General features: G+C 32.0%; 1 protein-coding gene across 1 annotated transcript in view; it reads left to right on the top strand.

Annotated features, from left to right (window-relative positions):
- The window catches only part of LOC140446554 (uncharacterized), a 432,060-nt gene that overhangs the window by 376,181 nt on the left and 37,085 nt on the right, over positions 1-18,794 (top strand). Inside the window, exon 4 of the mRNA XM_072539120.1 lies at positions 12,660-12,880. Coding sequence (XP_072395221.1) covers positions 12,845-12,880 — 36 coding nt within the window. The 5' untranslated portion in view covers positions 12,660-12,844. The remainder of the gene's footprint in view (positions 1-12,659; positions 12,881-18,794) is intronic.

The raw sequence follows: 18,794 nt of genomic DNA, 5'->3' as shown, positions 1-18,794 counted from the left end.
CAAATGTCAACCGTCAACCGCCAAATAACTTGCTTATAAAAAAGCATCACACTATTTAAAATATTATTTTTTTGAAAACGATTTCCGTAGTGGAAATTTTCATTACAATTAATTGTGGCTTAATCCCATATAAACATAATATTATGCTACAAGAAAACAATTTCAGAACATTCAGAATGATTATTGGCTTTTTAACAGTAATAATAATAAAAGTATGAGTACAGTCGGTTCGCTATTCCCAGTCCGAACTGTCTAGTGAATTTAGTAATTATTTTTTTGCGAAGTTAGTTACTTTTTGACAGACTAGAAGTAGCTGGAAATTACTATACAACCAAATACACGTACTCATAGCCAATATTAATAGTAAACAAACTAAATAGTAAATAAAATAGAACTTTACGGATTACCGACAATCAATGTTGATTTATTTGCACCATATAATAAATAGTTATGTTAAATTATAACAACTGAAATATATTTTTTAAATATATACTACCCAAAATTTTATGGGTTTAGTATACACTTCCACTATTTATAATTCTTCCTTTTTCAATGAAAGAAGTTTGCAATAAAAGTTTATTTAAGCTGTTAATACTGTGAGCTAGGAACTTTCTTGTTGTAGGTTTCCAGCTATGATTCTGTCAAAATATGCCCGAGTTGAGCGAATGGACCTAATCTCTCCATCTATTTAATCACCGATAATCAAAGAATTATGACCATTTGTTTATCATATGTAAGGCCGTAATTTTAAAAATTTTAATACTCACAATACAGTGCTAAGGTCTTTTTTACTAATAAACTGCTCATCAATATTGTGGTGTTCCATTTTACAAACAACATCAATTTTGTCTTCATTATAAACACACATAGTCTAATCTACGTGAAATATTTAGCTAATGCACTAGCTCTACTAATAATAATCTTCTGGGAGATCAATACCGGTGTCTTGCGGTAATATAGATACTTCAAAAGATCTTTATAAAAATATTTACAAGTTTGTTTTCGATTTCCGCGGTCTTACACCACCGGCTGGGAAAAAATTGCCGGGATTTTAGTTTCTGGGTAACGTTTTTCTAACACGCAGCGATTGTGCGAAGTGAAAAATTCGAAAGAGTGTGAAGTAAAAGACTTTTGTGTGTTTTAGGGCTTCATAAGTAAAAAAACATTGGAAGACGTAAGTGGATGATATTAATCTTGTTTTTCAATTATTTTGGGGTTGTAAAAGTTACTTCATGTTCAGAAATGCATTGTTGGATGCTCTAACTGTTTGACCTACATAAAACTTTAAACAATTTTAAAGTGCTGATCATTTTAACAGGTAATATACCGTTTATTTATAGATGCGTCTATTTTTGGGTTATTTGTATTTGATTTATCACTAATTTAATATATTGTTGAAATATGTGTGTTAAGAAGCAAGAACCTATTTATTGAAAAAAATTGCAGTTAAAAACATTCTACTTTAAATAGTCTTACGAAATGACAAGCACCAGCTTCTTCAAAACTCCGATGTATGGACGTGGACATCTCTCTCGATATCTTAATTTCCAAATTACCACGTCAATAAGCTAATAAATTTAGTTAATTAATCATCCTTCACTAGCTGGTGCTTCCTTTTCATTTCCCTATCACTTCATCGCAATTGAGCAATTGATTTTATCGCTACACGTAACTCGAGTCTATATCTTTATCATAGGTATCATAAAATTTTTTATTGTCGATTCCATTAATAATATTAAAAAACCCATAAACCAGCTCAATAAAAATAAACTGAAAATTCCTGTAACCAGCGTCGTACCAGAGAGAAATTAAATAGGAAGTGGGTTTATCGTTAACGGTCCAAAAGTTGTATTGAAAATGTGTTCTTGTGGTACCTCGGTTGTCTCTTTTTTTTTTCAGGCACTGTCCTGGTACTTACAGTCCAGTAACACAGACGGAAAATAGGACCTTACCTCCGAATTCTGTCAGACTGCACAGATTTAGCTGAAAATTTGGATCTAAGTTTGTCTTACTCTCCTTTGCAAAAGTTATATATGGGCGAATTTTTAAGATGTTAAAACTAACATCTTAGTGGCAAAATAGGAAAACACTTATTAAAGCGTTTTTATCCTTTAAAATCTAATTGAATTAAGTAAAATAAACATATTCAATGATAATATGTACTTTAATACAAATTTTCAACTCTTAGAAACCACCGCTTATGACGTAAATAACGTTAAAAATATTTTTTTACTATGTAAAATGCTCAACTTGTTAATTAAAATCAATAACCATTCATTCATTACTTGTGAAATGATATTTTATTGGTTTTGTTTTTAACCCATAGAAAGCATCCCTTTGCGCAAAAAATACTTAAAAACCTATTTAGAGTTTGAAATGTTTTAATTTTCGATTTAGATACTAACTAAAAATGCATTCCTGGCTTATGAAACGATATTTCTTTAGTTTAAACTTTTTAACCCCTCAAAAATCACCCCTAAAGCTTACAAAGTTAAAAATAGTTTTTGTGTTAAAAATAAATAGGTTCTGGCTCCAATTGCATCTTTACCTATAGGTGAGCGGTTTACCCCTAAAAAGACGCTTAGAAACGGAATATACCGACTTAATTTTTTTTTGCATTTCTACCGCACCAAACCTTTTTTATTCGATTCTATATATTTTTAAGTTCAAATATATTCTTTTTATTTTTCCAAGTGGGCTGGAAATTGTTATTAACAAATAACTTATAATAAAAAAACAGTTTCCCGAATCTCTGTGAGTAAAATTTTTTTAGACGTATCTCTTTGAAGTAAATCCTTTTTCTCTCTTGGTAACGTATGGTCCTAAAGTTTTGGGAAAAATTTCAAAAGCATATAACTCTGACCACAATAATCTTATAATTTTATTAAATTATTTAACAATTTAACTTAACTATCCTTATTATAAATCAAAATTCAAATGACAGACAAGGGACCATTATTTTCGATTTGCCTAATAATTCCCCTGACACGTTGCATCATCCTTTGGACGACCTCGGCGTCAATTTCTCTAATTTTTGTATATATGCGGCGTCTTAACTGTTCCTGATTTTGTGCTTCCCATCCGTTATTATAGACTTTCCGACTTAATATTGCCCAGAACTCTTCAATTTGACGAGCCTGAGGTAGGTTGGGGGGATTGTCTGCTTTCGGTACAAAGGTAATGTTGTTAGTTTCGTACCAGTCCCTTGTGATCCTCGCGTAATGATATGAAGCAAGATCTGGCCAAAAGACTATTTGATCATTTGCATGATGTTTGTTCACAAACTGAAGCAATTTAGAGAGACATCTTTGAATATAAATATTTGCGTTTAAGGCTTCGCCTCGAACAACACCAATGTAGGGCTGTGAGATAAAGCCAGCCTCAGAAATTGCACACCATACCAAAATTTTGTTCTCAAATTTTTTCTTACTTTTGAATTTTATTTCATCAGGTACATTTTCGTAATCGTTCGTGTAAAACCCATCGTTACCCTTCATCTCAGAGTTGGACAAAGTAAAATATTTTTCATCGTCCATCACGATCAACTTGTTGACGAAATGCACTCACCTTAACGCGCGGCAACATCTCGGAATTCTCTCTAATTGATCCTCTGTGTATTTTGGAGCTTTCCTTCTTTTCCGGTAGATAATATTGTTACTCGATAGGGTCCTGTATACTGTAGTCTCTCCAACATGAAATCTTCTGGCCAGTTTTCGCTGTGAGACCCCAATTTTGTTCTTAGCTGCTTTAATCAGTCTTGCCTCTCTTATATGGTTCAAAATCCGCGGTCGGCCACAAGTTATCACATGGTATCCCTTCTTCACATTCTCTGATTGTGCGATAAATTGTCGATTTGTTTATGTTTTGATCTCGATAAATATTAACAATATCTCGTTTCGACATTCGCCCAACCATATTATAAACACCTCGACGAATATCAATTTTATAAGACATTTTGCAGAGCACAAACCAAAATATTCTGCTTTGTTTATTAAATGTCAATAACTGATGACATTTCAATTCCATGGCCTGGTTAAATGCATTTTGTTTCTCAATCAGACCAGGTGAAATTTTTCCCAAAACTTTAGGACCATACGTTAATTTTTCAAAGAATGCTTCCTTTGCGAGTTATTTGCAATTTTTTCTTGAAAAAAATGCCCCAACTAATTAATTTTTGGGATTTCTTTTTTCTAAAAAAACTACTAAATGAATTACAATTTTACAAAAAGGTTTATAATTTTTAAACCTTCATGTATAAGTAAGATTATTTTGGCAAGGATAAGAGGTTTCTATCTTGCTAAAAACATAGTTTTAAATTTAATCAAAGATTTCTAAGCGGCGCGCGCCTGTATCGCTGAGACCGTACACGCTTATTATTATAATACAGCAATAGATTGCATATTTTCCGCGTTTTTTGGTAATTTTAGTTATTTTCAGCATTTTTCTCAATTTTCGTATTTTTCGGAGTTTTCGTGATTTTGAGCATTTTTCGCAATTTTCGAGTTTTTCGGTGTTTTTCGTGATTTTCTAGTTTTTCAGTGTTTTTCATGTTTTATCGCGTTTTTGCGTTTTTAGCATGTTTCGTGATTTTCGCATTTTTCGATGTTTTTTTGTGATTTACAGCATTTTTCGCAATTTTCGAGTTTTTCGGTTATTTTCAGCATTTTATTTTCGAGTAAAAAAGGTTTATATTACGGTAGAAATGCAAAAAAGTCGGTTTATGACCTGCTTATAGGGATAAACCGCTCGCCTATTAACACTATTTCAAGTAGCTAGTGTCGATGTATACTACTAGAGGGGGACCGACGGCTTTACGTGCCCCCCGAAGCACCGTGGACGACTCATATCATTTTTTGAAATGAAAATGTAGTTGTTGGTGCCAAGATATTTATCTACAAAACTATTATGCGTACTTTAGATGTAAGAACTTCAAAATACGTATATTTTTCAAGCTTGAAAATTATTTCCTAAAAATATCATTGCTTTTTCTTCAATAAGTCAGTTAATTTTCAAGCTTTGATATCTGTATATATAGCCATTTGACAGGTAATTTCAAGGGCTACAAGCTTAGGTTTATTAGAAAGCCAAACTAACCTTAAATTTTCAAAATTGAAGCACTCGAAATAGGGAGTGTTCACACCAAGACATACATTTTAATCGGTGATATTTCCATTGTTTTTTACGGTACAGAAGTTTATAATTAACAATTTTTTAGAAATTTTCAAAATAGACGATACAATTTAATATAACTTTTTTCAAAAATAACGCGTTTTAAACCAGCCAAACTCCTGGATCTAATAAAAAACACTAAAATAAAATTTAATGTAGAAGTAAAACGATTAATTTTGATTCTGGTGGATATTGGGCTGACGACATCAGGCGTATCACCAAAAGTTGTAAACAAAGAGCACAAAATCGTAAAGAATGGAGGAGTTTAAGGGAGGCCTATGTCCAGCAGTAGACGTGATAAATGAAGGCTGGATGATGATGATGATGAATATTAGGTTAATTATACTGCTCTTTTTTCCTTAAAATATTACCGGCTGCAACTTAATTAATTTACATGCAAATAACTTTTTGTAATGCTCACCTTTTCCTCGACCATATTGTATAATTCCTTCTTCAATTGTTGCCTTTCATCATCAAACCATTGGTTATCTTTCCTTTCTTTAGTTCCTAGCATCGATTTTGCTGCAGTGTGGTCCTACTTATTCGGTTCCACTGCTCTTCTAATGTTCTCTCTTCATTTCCTTCGTAGTTAGTCAGCTTTCTTTTTATTTTTTCTTTAATTTTTTTTGAGTTTCAATTCTTTTCAGTTTTCCCAGATCTAGAATTTCTTTTCTTGATTGATTCTCCTTTGCCTGTCGGCGGATCCTAAATCTGAGGTATACCTGAATTATTAGGTGTTCTGAGCCGCAGTATCCACCTCATCTACTTTTTACATCCAAAATGCTTGATCCTATCAAGATATGCCTTTGTGTGTGTTTTATGGAGAATTATGGTAGGACTCATGATCATGTTTTTACTAGCTGCAAAGTCACTTCAGGTTTTTACTACTACGTTTTACTAGCCACTTCAGGTTATCTACATACATAAGCTCTACATTTGTACATATAGCTACAGCTTGTAGCAGCTTCAGTTAAAAACCCTGTTTGGTTGGGATGTTATTATTTTTATTTTCTTTTAAAGGTTTCTTTCACATGTTTGGTATGTTTTGATTTTAACACTATATTCCCTCATTTTTTCATCTCTGTCAGAGGATTTTGTTATCAATTCTGTTAATAACTGAATGACATTTATGACTTTTAAATTTTGGCAATCGTTACGAGTCGAATCTCTTATTGACAAACATTCTTTTAATTTTGTACTTCACATTGAATTTCCATATTTTGCTATTTTTCATGCAGTTTGTAATTTAAACCAGCGTACCGTGACGCCCTCTCGTGGCGCTAGTTTCGTGATACTCGCCTCAGCATTTTACCATAAAAAAAGTAATACAACGCCAGTATAGAAGCTTCGTTTCAATAAAGTCTGAATATTATTGTAACCTTTTAGACTAGCTGAAGGAAAAAACTCGTTCAACCGTTGCTACCTAACGTCCGTTTAGAAGCTACGTCGCAGGATCAGCAACCATCGTTGAGAGCTTACGTTGCCATGAAGTAAATCTACTTAAAATTTTAACATCCTACATAATTATCAACACCAATGTAATATATTACCAATTAAATATATATCATCATCATCATTCTCAGCATATTCTATCGATTATGGTGTAGCCTCCGTTACGTATCATTCTTCATATCTGACCACGATTGTCTAAAATTCGCTTTTCCCTGCCATGTTGTACCGGCTTGTTTCCTTATGGCATAGTCTCATCTTAAATTTGGACGTCTGCTTGGTCTCTTGACGACATGTATTACATCCTTGGTATTCTATTATATATATATATATATATATATATATATATATATATATATATATATATATATATATATGTATGTATTAACATTTTATATATGTAGTTTAATCAAAATTTGTTTGATAAAAACAAAAAAAAGCTGAAAAAGCTTCAGTACAATAAATCCTGCTGAGATAAAGTATCCTCCTCAAGGCGATATGACCTTCCAAGAACACTTAAGATATTTTCCAAGAAAATCTATTTCCGAATCTTCGCTCGCAGCTCGAAAAGAAACCCCGCAAGGGATCCTGTCCGCTCCTACGCCAGTGCCAGCTCCTAGAACAGCAATCAGGAACGTTGTCGTCGCAAGCGTCGGGACGCAACCCCTCTGGCTGGCGAATGAGCGTCGTTGGAGCAACAAGTGGGCGTCCTCGTCACCAATCGCCGATTGGCCAGGGTGCTATATTAGAATTAAAATCTTTCAGTAATTGTTAGTGTTAATTATACCGACACGATTGCATAAAAGCGTGATACAAGTGTTTGTGTAGATGGATATAACTAGGATTTGGGGTAAATATGACCAAAATTAAATAGGTTTAACGGTTAATTTAAGAAGATTGATTATTTTTAAAACATTTTTTATACAAACTTATGTCACTTGTTCTGCAATTGTGCTTTTCTGTGACTATACTCTGATTAAATATAATCAAATTTAGATCAAATCAAGATTTAGATATTTTTTAATTTGCATAATTCCATAAATTCTTACAATATGCTCAAGTAAGCGTCATTTCGAAGTTTCTTCTTTTTTGGTCAACCTAAATATTAGACCAATTCAGTGGATTTTTTTAAAACTTCGTGTTAAAAACATTTCTTTTTTCTTATTTCTTATTCAGCTGCGTATTCAGTGTTGTTATTACTAAAAGTCGATGTTCTCTTTTTGCTTGATCTTTGCTATTATATTTCCAGGATCTTAAAAAAAGGTTTAATACACATAAACGAAATTTAGAGATTGTTTCCTTTTCATTGCATTATTTTATTTAATGCCTATTATTAACATTGTATTGGGTGTTTGAATTTCATGGCACGTTTTTTAGTTTTGTTATTACTGAAAATCTAAATTATTATTAGGGCAAAAAACTTATCCATAAAATTTTTTAATACTAATGAGTTAAAAAGACTTTTTCTACAGATACTCCTTTTTAATTTATATTAAAAATATTAATACATATAATATAAATAAAATTTTAATTTATATTTATATTAAAAACATTTTAAACACTTGGCAAACGAACTTCTGGGAAAACGTTGATCACTTGTTATATGATATATGATATAATAATTGTCTGATAGTAAAATAGGGTGGTTTTAATTAAATTAAAAAAAAATAATTTTATATTGATTTGTCTATCGAAAAATAGTACTTAGAGGAAATGGTCCGAATATGGGCCCTCACTTTTGTTTTATAGGATAACACATTCAATTTTTTGTAGACCTTCTACAAACATTATGCATTACATAGTGTATTCTACTTTCTAAAAAAATTAGGTTTAAAAATGATATTCAAAAAAATATAAGACGTTGTGCTCTAAATAAATAAATATTTTACAGATATCATTTATTGGCCGAAATACACATTTTATAACATTTATTTGCAAAAATCACACTATATTTGTCCTGTTCTGCGCCAGAAGACAACAAATCCACAGCTCTCCTTCTTTATCTTCTGAAAATCTACATACCATCACAAAATATGCACTCTGTGTCATTGTTTTTTGGAATGTTACCTATTTTTTCTAAATCATCGTTTTTTCAGCTGATACAAAATCTTCATCTTCTTCTGAATTGCTTTCAGGTTTCTCTTTTTTTGCCTGACTTTTTATTTGCTAATTCAGAAGCAGTAAAGACCTTCCTGTTTGCTTTTCCTTTTTCTGCAGCTTTTGCAGCTGCTTTTTCCAATGAGATCTCAACTTTTGTTTGTACGGCTTGAACAGGCTTTCTGCCTCGGGTGCTGCCTCTGTTTTCTTTTTAGCTGGTAAAGGTGATATGTGAAATTGAGAAACAAACTTATTAGTTTTTGCTACATGTTTTCTTGAACAGCTAGAAGAATCAATATTTTGATGCACAATATTTGTGCATCATTGGGTTCACTGTAGTTCTCTAAAGAAGCAGAACTACAGTTCTTTGCTGCTTTATCTTGTTCTGCAATGAAATCTGCTTCAGAAAATATATTCCTATTAAAGTTTCAAATTCCAGTGACCTTGAAGCCTGTAATTGCAATTTCAGCTGTTTGACATTTTTTGACAAATTTTGGTTTTTTGTTAAAAATTTTATTTAAATTTTTTGTTAAAAAGAGTAAGAAAAAAGTAGTACTTGTGACTCGTTTGGTAAAAAAATATGAAATAAAAAGGGACTATTAGGTAACTATTCTTTATACTCAAGCTTTCAATTGTGTTTACAATTATTTTCAAGAGCTAAAAAAATACAAAATATCTTAAGCGGAACTAATAATTGCAAAAAAAAGTATTAACTCGCCAAGTAAAATTAGTTTAGTTAATAAAATTATGCTGATACATATATTTAAAAAACACTAGTTTAAAAAATTAATTTGTCTAATAAATGTTTCTCTTACATTTTTAAAACATAATTTTGAAAAACTTTTTTAAACAAAAAAACAATTGAATTTTGATGAAGTATAAATAAATTAGGATAGCGACCAATAAAATTACAAATAAACCTCAAAGTCATGAATACCAACTTACGGTTTTTATTTTTGACAATTATATTGCCAAAATTATTTTTTTTTTTAAATATTCTTTTTTTTTAATAATAAAACAAATGATTTACTTATTTACTTTTTAATTAATTAATTATTAACAGATACCTGAAAAAATGTAACAAGTATATGCAAAATTAAATTAAAAATGTGATTGTTTTCCGGGTTTGACTCCGCGTTAAATAGTTTTGGTTTTTAGAAAAACCATTGTTTTGGCGACGTTTCGGCAAGTTCACACTTGCCATTGTCAAGTCAGATTAGTTCTGCTTCTTCTTGATGATCCAGGCAAACTTCGCCTGGTGAACCACCGCCACATGAACTTGGTAAAATCTTCTTCGTCATCATCTGAATTTTCAAGGCCCATTACACTATCCGAATCGTGAACTGAAAATTTTGAAGAAGAAGATTCATCAGATTCTATCATTTGTTTCTCTTGGGAATCATTAACCTTTGACAATATATTTACCTTAACAGTTTCAATCGCCGTCTTCTTTATTCTAATTTTTTGTAGCTCGTCTTTCTCTGGTGTATCTGTAGCGATTATTGCCTTTCCCTTTCTTCTTGTTTTGCGTATTGCTGGTACGTTGGCTTTCTTTGGATATCCTCGTATTTCCACAGGACTCAAATTGTAGTTTCATATCTTTTTCTTGTGTCTTTTTCCTTTGTGCGTCAAGTTGATGAAGCTGAATTTCACTAGTAGAAGTAGAAGGTCATTTTTCCAACGATTCTGGGGGAGGTGGTCTATCCATCACATGACTCGCCAGAAAATCTCCTTCGTTAAAGAGATGCCGATCAAATGGAAAAATGTCTGTCTTCTTGAAAATTGCAGCTATGTTTACAGGGGTCATTGCTCGGGGATAGGCCACTTCTACAAATCATGCTACATGATGTATAGTTGCTGGTTTTGCTGGATTAGCTTTATACCACGAACGTAAGGCGTCATTATCAAAGATATGAAAAGGTTTTAGAAGACCTACATTAAGCGTCTGTAATTTGTGTGTACAATGAGGAGGAACTGTCAGGATTATAACACCATTCTCTTTGCACAAATTAATTTCTTCTATTGAGATTGTCCATTATTAACAGCGAAGAGTTTTCTTTTGAACTTAAGGTGTGTTTGATAAAATGCTTAAATACTTCTATAAAGCACTGCGTGTTCACCCAGCCGGATTTCGTAGCCAGTCCTAAGGTGCCCGGAGGAGCTCCTACCAACACATGACCTTAAAAATGCATCCGTGGAAATACCATTACAGGTGGCACTGCACTACCACAGCACGTTGTAATTAATGTTCCTCTTTCGCCACTTTAAATTGTCGAAACTTGCTTGATGCCCTTTTGGGCTAGAACCTTAGCTGAACTATTTGCAGCTGTCAAAGTCCCCGTTTCATCCAGGTTATAAATTCTCAGACCATTTGAGAAATTTTCTTGCCTTCTTAAAACATTTTTTTGTTTTTCAAAAAATAATTTTACATTAGCAGGATTAAATCCTGCTGCCCTATCTAAACTACAACCTTTGTGGGTTCGTAGGCTCAAATTTGGATGCCGTTTTCGAAATCCTTTGTACCAATCTATTGATGCTTGGCCTGACTGTTCCCATTTGTAACTAAAAGTACCGCCTCCCTCATTTGTTCGTCTGTGAACCGACCAACGGATTTTGCAGTTTTCTTGGGACGCACCATACTGCAAATAAACAATGACTAGTTTAGTTTTAATTCTTTACCAAAAGGAAAATAACATAAGTTTATGTTCCACTGTACCCACATATGAAATGTCTCACTGTATTTTAATCACCACAATTTTAATGTTAATAGTTTTTTTTTTCATACAAACTTTAAAATTGCGAGTAAAACAATTACTTTGACAATGACTGAACAGTTGACATCGACTAAGAACATAATGCTTCAAACTGTCACTGCTTCTAAAAGTTCAGTGTCATAATCATACCGCCAGCTAATTTTTTTTAGGGGTGTCAACAATCGAAATTCAATTTTCCAAATATAGGCTAATGTCTCACTGTTCCCTCTATCTCACAGTATCCTCTTTTCCCCTACACTACTTCGGCTACAAATTTCACCAATGCCGTCTTCGTAGTAGTATTTTCCTTGACGTGCAATCATTTTGGAACAACCACAGTTACTGAATTATTACTGAAGTGATCAGCTAACTATTTCTGCAAAAATCCGAATGCCACCTCTCCCCTGGTCGACATTCTGAAATATTCTTAGAAACATTTTAGAACAGTTTGTTGCATCGTCTCATTTTTATTTGCACCTTTAATAAAATCATGGATTATAAATCTTCAGATTAGAAGCCATCAGTACTCGGTAATTATCCACCGGGAAAAAATTAAGATGGGACCATTTCGATCAATTAGTTGGTGTATATTGAGACAATAACAAAAAAGGAAACAACGCATAAGAAGTAGTTGGCAGGCTAATTAAAGAGTATAGTGATTGAATACCGTCTAACCGACACGTAATAATCATTGAGTTCGATACAAGTGAAGCTAATAAATCAATTTAGTAATGAGAAGGCTTCGTGTGGTGATTAGTGTGTGTTATTACCGAGTCTGCGATCTTTTTTTGCGAGACCAGGAGGTTTGCAGAATGTGTTGATTCGCTCGATGGAAAATAACATGTATTTCTTAAGGAATCGAATTAATATTAATAAATGAGGAATGTAAACAAGAATTTTCTTTTTCTTCGCAAACAGTTAATTGGAGCTGTGATAGATATTTAAACAGGAATATCACCAAACTGGTGTAAATGTAAAAATAAATACATTGAAATAAATGTTTAATAAGAAATGTTTTCTTTTCTTACTATTGATTTTCTTAAAAATATCTTTTATGTATTTTAATTTGGATTAAAGTATAAGTTGCATTATAAGAAGCTGGAGCAATTTCCTCTCTTGTATAATTAGTATTGATTGCTTAATTTTTAACAAAACGTATATATACACCTATATATATTCTTTTTGTTTCAGAATACCGGTTGATGAATGTAATAGTTTTTAGTGACAGAGACCAATGTGTTGTTCAAGGTTCGTAGTAAAATGTGTTCGTACCATCGTCACTATCCAGAGGTGTAGGAGAGAAAGAAGAGACCGAGGTGCGAGGGTTGGTGTTGCCCTTACCCCTCGACATCTATCCAACGCCACCACTGAGTACTATGCGAATTGCACACTGCTTCCGAGCCCTTATTGCGGTAAGTAATCACATTAGTAGCTGAAAATAATCTACCGAAACAAAATATGTGTATCTTAAGTAGTGATCTTAAACTAGGAGCAGTTACTTCAATTTTCAAAAAAAAAGATCCACTTTTGGTGATAATTACAGGGCCGTCACTTGTTTACATTGTTATTGTATAAAATTATTGGTGTCCAAAATTATTGATTATAGTTGAATCGATTAAAGCAAAAATAGAATATTACCTCCGATTTCGATCCTTATAAATCGATTTTGATGAAATTTTGCGAATAGGCTATACTTATTATTTTTTACCTCATTGCCAAAATTGAAAAAAACTAGTTGTAACGTAAATCGTTAACATTATAAAGTACTTTTTAGTCTTTAATAAAATTTGATGAAGTTACATTAAGGTCTGTTTATAATTTAAGACATTATTGCTGCTTAGCTCAATAATTTAACCCACCCTCCATTTAAACCACCCCCTTTGATAATAAAATGTGCCAATTGATGTGCCAATGTAAAATTGATTTATTAGTATTTTTAATTAAGTTAATATCTAATTTAAATCAATTTTATATCGGTATTTTGGGTCAATGTTATTTTTTATTTTTCCATTTTTCAACCCTTAAAAACATCTCCTATCTTTATAAAAGAAAAAAATTAAAAATACATTTGAACGTATCATTTATTTATCTCTTAATTTACATGACATTGATACTTTTTTGTCATTTACAATGAAAATATCTTTTTGTAATTTTACATCCCTTAAAACAACACTTCATGTTGAAAAATATAAAAGTAGAGAAAGACATTATCTCTGCAGAAAAAAAAACGGGTGTGGCAGTCCTGCGGGACTGCCGGTAGAAGTTATACTTCTATACACGCGTTCGCCGTTAAAAATTTATATAGGAGTCAATCTGCACAATCATTACATATGTAATGCTATATAGAAAGAGAAAAATAATTAGTTATATATGTACATGGTGCATATGGTGCATCGTTTGCTGTATATAAACATTTGACCTGTAATAGGAGTATAGTAAATGAAGGATTGTATCAATATTTTAATGAAAATATATATTTTTATTTTTATATATGTATAAAAGGAGTTGAATGCAAAAAAAACCTTACACATACTCTGCAGTAAAATTCATTGTTTATTTTGTTATTAATATAAAAATTACAATACAATAAATACACTGCATATACACACATAAACCTAATTCAATATAATAAAACAATATAAATTAAAATGTAGTATTCATAAGTATTTAAAACTGCCAATATACATAACTTACTTTACGAAGATAAAAATAAAAAACCAACAACTCGGATTATGTTGTAAATTTTCATTTTATTTTAAAATTTATGGTTTTTGCGTATATTACATATATTTAATAAGATTAACGTGAGGTTTTTAAATATTTCAAAAATAAAAAAGGAAATTCATAATTGGGATTCGAACTCACAACCACCAGCATATGAACCAAATACGTAAAGGATTTGCCAATTAGACATGACACTAACGGATTTCAAAATTGACAGTTCTCGGTAAAACAGTGATTATTTTGAAATACAAGCCTAAAATAATTATAAACGTTTAATTTTAAATAATACAAAACATATCACATAAATAATAATATTAATACATATTATATTATATATTATATATATATATATATATATATATATATATATATAATATTAAATACAAAAGGAACATTTTTATTCTCGAGAGAGGAAGAGAGAGAAAATATATCTTCTGTCTCTCTCTTACTCATTATCTTACATATGTAATGGTTTCACAGATTCACTCTCATGCAAATTTCCAACGCCGACCGTGCGTATAGAAGTATAACTTCAAAAATACTAAAATTACATAAAAGATTTATGAAAAAATTTGGAAGAAAAATTTTACACATTTAAAGAAAAACAGTCATGTCACTATTCTAATCTATATCACTGTCGCCACTGTCATTCGTTCCTTCCCCATCTTTGTCAGAGATTGGAGTACTGTTTTGACAGTTAACACCTGCACATCCCCCACATGTAGCGTTACAAAAAGCCCGATCTTTTTGCAGATACATGACGCGAATTATGAATTTTCTTTTGAAAAACACTTTTTTAAAAACCTGAATGCTGAAGGTTTGAATTTTATCTAAATCGGTTGAAGTTTGGCTGCTGGAGTGGTTGTTGAAACTGAGATTGGAACTGGTTCTGTGGGTAGAATTGCCTAACCGGTTGCTGTCATTGCAGAGGTACAAAATTTGGCTGTTGATATAATGGTTTTTGGATGGGTACTTGGTGAGTTGGTCTTTGCGGTTGACATTCTTGGTAATTTTCGTTCCTTCGTTATTGGGTTGGATTGAGTTATCTGATTTTTTTGAAGATATCGTACATTCTTTTCTTCTTGCACATATTGTATTGCTGCTAAACTTCCTGGCCTCATTGCTCTAATAACGGAATCTGTTCTGAATTCTGTTGACGGAAAAATTCTTGTTTGCTTCTTTTTATATCAGCATTTACAGTATGTATTTCTATGCAGTTACTGATACAGCTTAAAAGTCCGATTATTTTTTCGTAAAAATGGGTGATAGATTCCGTTAAGCCTTGTCTCAAATTTACTAGGTTCCTTAAAGCGAATTTTCATCTCTCTGATCCCTAAAATTCTGAATTAATGCATTTTTTATTTCATCCCAAGTTTCACATCCAGTATTGTCGAAACTTTAATAAATTCATGTAATTTATTTGGATTTCCGTCAAAATTTGGAAAAATGCATAAATTTTTACGTCAAATTGTGGAACTACCATATTTTCAAAATTATCTATATCTATATGTGATTACTCTTAAATTATTTACAAAATTATCTATATTTATAGGTGATACCCTTAAATTATTTTTTAATCTTACTATTAAATCTATCTCTTGGCAGTTTATTAAGTTTTTGTTTAAATTAGCTTCTAAATCTAACTCATAAGTCATCTAAGGACTCAGAGTAGACTGACAAAAATTTTTTCAATAAAGTTATATCTTCTTAATTCTAAGTAATAAAATTTACTTACACGATAAAGATGATGCTGATGTACGTTTCTTCGATCTTGAAGACTTCTAACTTCTAATTTCCCTTGGATGAACTCTCTACAGGCGATTTCTCTAGGGCTGGTTCTTGGAATAGTGGACAAACACTTAAAAGTGACGAGAATCTTTAAAGACTCTTCCACTATCCTACTGACTGCGCCAATTATGAATGTTCTTTTGAAATACACTTTTTTAAAAGCACAAACACTCCGAATAAACTGTTATTTACACTAGCAAAAATTTTAGTTACAATTCAGATTATAGTATTCAGACTGAAAAAAGGTGGCTTTCTGGCTTTATAATGATTTATATATAATAAATACAGTTGCTGAATTTGCTGTTCTAGTACGTCGGAATTGATGTTGCATGTTTCCAGAAGGTTCAGTGCTGATAGGCGGTAATTTCTTATTAAATTCGCGTGATCGAATATACTGGATTCTAGCTGTCATTTTACTATAACTCGCGCTACTTAGGATTGTCACTTCCAAAGGTACTTTTTAAAAAGGCCCTTTTAAAGGTACAACTAACAGAGTAATAGCACTTTATTTAATTAAATTACAACTGGCTTTAAAACAGGGATTTACAGTATTTATAAGAAATTAATTGACGACGACCTGTCTGCGATTTGTGTCGAAACTGCCGATCGTCTGACTGCAATACCGCTGACATCCGGGATTAATGTACAGTGATTCGCTGCATTCTTTTTAGTAGTTTTAAAAAATGATTTCTAATAATTCCTGCGACGCAGGTGGTGTATGCATTTTGGCTGCAAATATCCATTAGCATTATTCCATACCCAGTCATTTGGATTTAGAGCTTTATTGTCTAGCCAAATTTGAATTTGGTAATAATCTCTCTTAATGTGCTCGTCCTAAGCATCTAATGTAGGTAAGAGCGATGCCAATTTTACAGCAGCTGTAAAAAGTGAGTAGTCGGTATACCAAGATCCCATTCATATCTTTTCCAAAATTCGAATATGCTCCAAAATTGAAAAAAAAATTATTTGGTTTTTTACAATAACTTCGTTTATTTTACAAATACCGTATCCATTCAAAAACCATTTTAAAGGAAATTTAAAGGACTAAAAAATCATTTTCACATAAATTCAAAATCTTTAGCTTCTAAAAGGTAAAGGGTTAAAGAGCACAAGAAAAATGATACTGGCGCTATCAACCTGATAGTGGTGATATCTCTGACAGTTTTTATGCTACATAATGAAAAAATCAAAACTTTTGTCGAAACAAACCCTATATTTCTGTACTGAATCATTTTGTCGCATCTATGATTTAAAAATGCGCTCTATAATTTCATCTTATTATTAAAACCATGCCTTTTAAACCGGTCCAACTTTTTGAGCATAGAAATAACACGAAAATATAAGGTTTAGATGGTTTATTTAAATTCTGGTGGATGCGATTAAGTGGTTTTTTGCTTTTTTGCACCGTATCTCAATTAGTTTAAATGAAATCGACATTTACCAGTGCTGATTTTAAATGTATTTTTAAGCACTACGAAAATTGTTGGTAGCATTATACGTAAAATCAATCATTTTTCTCTTATTTCAAGTTGAATGCACCTATCCGAGCATTCACAAAAAAGTCTCTTTTCATCTACCATATTTCGCTCTGTATTGGAACTAGAAGATTTCTTAAAAACAAATCTTAAACAGTTGTTTAGGAGGTACAGAACTTCTTTTTTTTATTTTTGTTATCTTCAATCTCCTTTTTTCGGCGTGTCTGTCAGTATTCTGCATCTTTTAGGTTCTTGCTCTTATGGTCTAGGTTAAGCTAAAGGCTCCATGAATCTGTAGGCCTACCATTTGTATTTTCCTGAACCAGTTCACGATAGGTTCACCAATTACGTAGGATTAAAGAAGCTCATTATCAGTAAAAACGTTTCTTCAAATGGAAATATTCCTGTCACCTGAAAACCTTTCTCAATAGTTTCTTTTATAAATGCTTTGTTGTAAGTACTGTCAATTAATCCAGCAACATTATATATCTGGATAGGTTTTCCAGGATTAGATAACATCCAACCACTCATGGAACTGCTGTAGTATGTTTTATACGGGCCAAATATAGTTTGGTCTAACAGCTGAAGCTTTTGGGAGGTATGGGGTGGGAAGGTTAACATCACCACGCTGTTTTACTTGACTAAATATAAAGCTTTAATAGAGATATAAGATTCATGGTTATCTAGAATGAGCAAGAAGGTTTGTCTTTAGTAGGTTGCATATGCCTGATGAAGTGCTTAAAAAAATCAACAAATAACACTTCATTGGACCAACCACTTATATTTGCTCCAACAATTACACCACTTGGGGCCCCGATGAGCATAGGTTTTTTAAAATTAACACAAGGATAAATCAGCATTGGTGGAACGTTGTTCCTAATAACATTGACACATGCTATCATCGTTATATTAATTCCTCTTTCCCTTGAAGTGGCAGAACCAGCCTGTTTTGTTCTTGTTGTACATAGAATTATAGGGGGCACATGGACTGTTGAATTACCTTTTTTTTTTTCAAGATTGTAGATCTCGTTTGCTTGAAACTGATATATTTCCATGACTAGCTGTAACATCAAGAAATTTGTTTATATTGTCTTTGTTAAAGCTTGTTGTCCTTGCAAGGTTCGTTGGCTCGGGTTTACGTAAGCTTAGGGTAAGGTGGCGTTTACTAAAGCCATGTAACCAGAACTCTTCAGTAGATTCCACGATAACACATTCTGTTGGAACTTTGGTTTTGCTCTTTGTCTGTTCTGGACAAGGCTTTCGCTTACTGAAAGGTTAGTTTAAGTGTGTCGTTTTTTGTAAGGCCGTGAAAATATTTATAGCTAACAATAGAGTGTTC

This window comes from Diabrotica undecimpunctata, chromosome 1 (assembly GCF_040954645.1).
Source record: "Diabrotica undecimpunctata isolate CICGRU chromosome 1, icDiaUnde3, whole genome shotgun sequence".
Classification (NCBI taxonomy): Eukaryota; Metazoa; Arthropoda; class Insecta; order Coleoptera; family Chrysomelidae; genus Diabrotica; species Diabrotica undecimpunctata.
This window is presented reverse-complemented; position numbering and strand designations above follow the sequence as displayed.